The 4,418-nt window shown below is 40.7% G+C and overlaps 1 protein-coding gene across 1 annotated transcript; it reads left to right on the top strand.

The window, feature by feature from the left end:
• Positions 1-174: 174 nt before the first annotated feature.
• On the top strand, positions 175-2,584 carry LOC113746181 (NLR family member X1-like). The gene is made up of 2 exons (XM_027280947.1): positions 175-426; positions 890-2,584. Exons 1-2 carry the CDS (start codon positions 190-192, stop codon positions 1,037-1,039), a joined length of 387 nt encoding a protein of 128 aa, XP_027136748.1. The 5' UTR covers positions 175-189; the 3' UTR covers positions 1,040-2,584.
• Positions 2,585-4,418: the final 1,834 nt, after the last annotated feature.

The following is a 4,418-nucleotide window of genomic DNA, read 5'->3' on the forward strand; positions in this document are numbered from 1 at the left end:
ATATTTAGTTATCAGTGTCATATGAGCTTATAATGAATGAGGTAAATTTGTCAGTAGATGTAGCTTGCCTGAACTAATGACAATTAAAAATCATTTCTAAACATTAAGAACAGGGGAAGAACATACATGAACTGCAGAGACACAATGAAAGTTGACCTTTGTGAACACAAGCTGTCATGTAGTAAGTTGATGTATTATCTTGTGTGTTTGTGTAGCCTGTATTTGAACCCTCTCAGTGATGTCGGGAAGCAGTCCCTGTATGTCCGAGGTGTTCCCAAGAGCCAGAACGCCAGTGGCCGGCGGGTCAGAGTCCTGGCTTCAGTCACTGAAGGCTCAGATATCTCACAGGACTGGCACCCTATCCTCAGCGTGATACGAAAGAATGCCTCCTCCTGGGACCGCGAACGTGTCAAGCAGGAGCTTAAGGTATATAGCAGTCTGCTACACTGCCAAATGTATAGAAACAAAGAAACCCAGTAGGATAATACATCTGCACACATGTGGAACTGATTCCAGAAAATAGTAAAGAGAATTCAGAAGTTCAGAAGTATAATTCAGGTTTTAGTCAGACTCAACCAGTGTGTGTTTTTAAAAGCTTGTTAACGTATGTGTGCATGAAATCTGTCAAGATTATGTCTATTTTCTGTATGAAATCAGAGGATGTGTCTGTCACAGTGCAGCTCTGCTCAGTCACTTTTTTTTCTTTTGTAACATTTTGTGAATCACAGGAAGACAGGAAATGTTTTGGGTGGTGTTAATTTTGCACACCACTCCATGATTGATTGCCACATGTTGATGAGGAGTGTTTGCAGACATGGAACACTCATATGAACAAAAAGGTTCATGAGGTTTTGAGGCATGTCAGTCACCCAGTTCCCCTTGTGTGCAGGTTTTCCTCAGGGATCTGGAGTGGGGGCGTCAGCAGCAGAAGAGCCTCTTGAAAAGGCTGCACTTCCACAGGGTAGAGAAGGGAGTCCAGCAGACTCTGAAGAAGCTGGAGATGGACACTTTGTCTCCACCCACAGAATACACCAAATAAGCATTAAAAAGAAGAAGTGAAATTTATTAAACGTTCAGCAGCACACCAAGGTTCAGTCAGTGTGTCCATGAGATAGAGCTTCATTACTATAAAAGAGATATTTAAAAACCTCAAAAGAGATCTTCCCAAACTAAAGAGCCACATACAATAGTTGTAGTTCAGTCAGGACAATTTGCTGCACATCACTCCCCTCTCTCTATGGCTTTCCTGCTTCAGCTTTCAACTGTCAAATAAAAGTAGTACATAGTGTCATATTTGATTATAGTTACATGTCACTCTTTCTGTTTAATTTTCTGCAGCAGTTTAGCATTGCATTCTTTAAATTGGGAGACTGACTGATTAAAGTGTTCAAACTGAACCTGCGATTTGCGTGAATTTAAAGTCTCTGTAGACTGCTGGCTATGGCCAGTCCACTGAATGGACTGATTTTGTTATTTTTGATGTTGACATGACCTCAGAGGGCAACACGCTAACTGCCCAGGAACATCCTGCACCCAGAACACACTCAAATCTCAAATACAACACATGTATCTGAAACGGTGTCAGCAGACAAACAGTGTGATCTGTACATTAAATGTCAGATGCCAGATCTTTAGCTGCCTTGTTATTTGAAGCCATATGCAGTCACATCTATGCAAATGTTTTTTTGAACCATCCAGCAATGATTGTACATATTGTTCTTTTGTGGATTTATTTCAGCAGATTTAATATATTTATTTTGGCTGCTTTATTAACACAGTCAGTGTGGCTGTAGTTAGTTTGACCTTGTTAATGTGTGTTGGTTGTAGGAAGGAGTGCCAAGACTTTTTAGTTCTGAGTAAAATGTGTCAGTCTTACTTACTTTGGCTTCTATGTTAGATGAACAAAATATTTTCAAAGTGAGGTGTCAAAACATCTAAGACATTACTCAATCTAGCTGGTTGGTTTTTATTAAAGGAACAGTATGTAACTATGTGTAACACTGACAGCTAGTGGTTAAAATGGGTACTATAGTACACTTAAAATACTGAAGAGGCACCATCCATCCATCCATCCATTATCTTTAATTGCTTTTTCCATGGTGCATGCATGGTGGGTTGGGAGCCTATCCCAGCTGACTTTGGGTGAGAGGCGGGGTACATCCTGGACAAGTCACCAGTTTATAACAGGGCACACAGAGACACACAACCATTCACACCTAGAGGCATTTTAGAGTACACCTACACCAATTATGTCTGGCAAGGATAATTTCAAAAGACACACTGGCTGTATTATTGTTGTCAGGAAGATTTTAGTTTTCCTCATCTCTGCTGATATGGCATGGTCATTTTATGATTTCATATAGTACGTTACATATTGGGTTCCTTTAACAGTGAATATGTCTAGACAGTTGTGTGATGATGCATTGGTGCCTCATTTAGCCTTTTACTTCATATCAGAACAAAATGTTGTGATGCATGTTCTGTGCTGTTTATGAAAAGGTTAGCTTTTATGACTAACCAGTGTTGTAATATTGATTGAATGTTATTCAAACCCATTGTATTAAATCTTAGGCTGCAAACAGTTCTCTTAGTTATTAATGTTGTATTTATTTTAGAAGATGACCTGACACTAAAATGTCATTAGTTTTGGAGGTATGTAGTGTTAGACAAATTCAAATGTCTCAATGGGAACCATGTGAACCATGAATGTCATGGTGACTATGATGGACTGTATTTCGACTCTGACCTGCTGCCAGGGCAGGAGCTACATTTGATCAGAACAAACAGTACATTTGATAAACTACACAACATGACTGTGACAGTCAGTACTTTAAAATATTATTTACAGACCAACAGTTTCAACCAGGAGAACTGGCAAAGGCATTGAGTAAAACCTTCTAAAATGAAGGTTTTACTCAATGCCTTTGCCAAGTTCTCACAGGCAGAAACCCAGAAGCTATTCCACTGACCAGCTGCCCCACACGTTATTTGTAAGACTGTTAATACATTAACATTTATTTATAGTCATTTAGCTGACGCTTTAATCAAAGCGCCTTACAGAGGAGGGGTACTACTGATGCATATGTAAGTAGCATTTAATCTGCCAGAGTAATTAAAAAGAAAGTACTTTTAAAGTATGCTGTACATTGTATAAATGATTGGGATTCTTCTATTTAAACATTTGATCTATTCTCTTTGGGAACCAAACTTATTTCAAGAAGCATTTGAGAAGTTGAGAGGGAAAGAGCACCCGTTTGTGTGTTTAGGTCAAATCTCCATTTGCAAAGTAACTAATGATTTTAGCTGTCATATGTAATGTAGTGCAGTAAAAAGTACAATATTCTCGCTGAAATATAGTCAAGTAGAAGTACAAAAAGTAACATATTTGAAAATAACATAGACACCATTACAAAAGTGGACATATTTGCAGTTTTTGCATATTTGCATAGCTGCAGTTTAATTCATTTAAAAAAATAATTTGTTGTTGTCCAAAAACAATAACGACACACAGAGTTCAGAATGACCACCACCTGTCAGCGTCAGGTGTGATGTCAGCTGTGGTGACATAGTGGAGCTGTGTTTTGATGAACTGGTGCACATGAATATTGAAATTTTCTTTGTAATGTATTCAAACACAGACGTGTGTGTAGTTTTGGTTTTTGTTCCACTGCTGTGCTTCTCTGGATTCTATAATGTTTATCTTGTATGATATGCTCTGCTTTAAAATATATTAATCATACATGCCTGTCCAAAAAAAAAAAAAAAAAGTCACCACCTGGATCTGAAACAGCAAATCAGTAAAGGCTAAAATACACAGCATGCGGAACAGTTGCAGAACAGCTCTGCTCCGGAACGACAGCGTACTTTGCCGTCCACCAACTCACACATGACTGTTTGTGATGCGCTCAGGTGCGTCTCCGCCGGCTACCGAGCGTCGCGAGAACGCACGAGATCTCGCGAATTCACGCATAATCGCGCGATATTGCCGCTGTAGTCTCTTTGACTCCTGCAATGACATTCCACGCCGAATCTTTTTTCTGGTGTCCTTATAAAAAGGATGTGATTACGCCTGAAAACCCCTCACCTGTTGACTTCAGGTCGCCCCCGCCCATTATCAGACATCCCAAGTCTCCCGGAAGTTCCGGGAGTCTCCCTGATATTGACAGTGGCTCCCTGATGCCCGCGAGCTAGGTAAAACATCCGCGATTTTGGATTACGCGAGAGAGATGCGAGTGCGGGCGACTGGGTTGCGAGAGAGAGCGCGCCGATTGGTTTGGTCAGCAAAATACACCAATAAGCTTTCGTTGTGGGAGGGACTCCAACCCCCCCCCGTCCGCCGTCCGCCGTCCGTCCGTCCCCCCCCGGGCCCCCCCGGTCTCCCGGAAATGACTTTTTGGAACTTGGGATGTCTGCATTAT

Source organism: Larimichthys crocea, chromosome VII (genome assembly GCF_000972845.2).
Source record: "Larimichthys crocea isolate SSNF chromosome VII, L_crocea_2.0, whole genome shotgun sequence".
Classification (NCBI taxonomy): Eukaryota; Metazoa; Chordata; class Actinopteri; family Sciaenidae; genus Larimichthys; species Larimichthys crocea.

Excerpts from the sequence above, each read along its gene's own strand:
- LOC113746181 (XM_027280947.1), top strand. The coding sequence starts at position 190 with ATGTATTATCTTGTGTGTTTGTGTAGCCTGTATTTGAACCCTCTCAGT. Across the intron at positions 427-889 it reads GTGTCAAGCAGGAGCTTAAG|GTTTTCCTCAGGGATCTGGA; the intron begins GTATATAGCAGT and ends CCTTGTGTGCAG.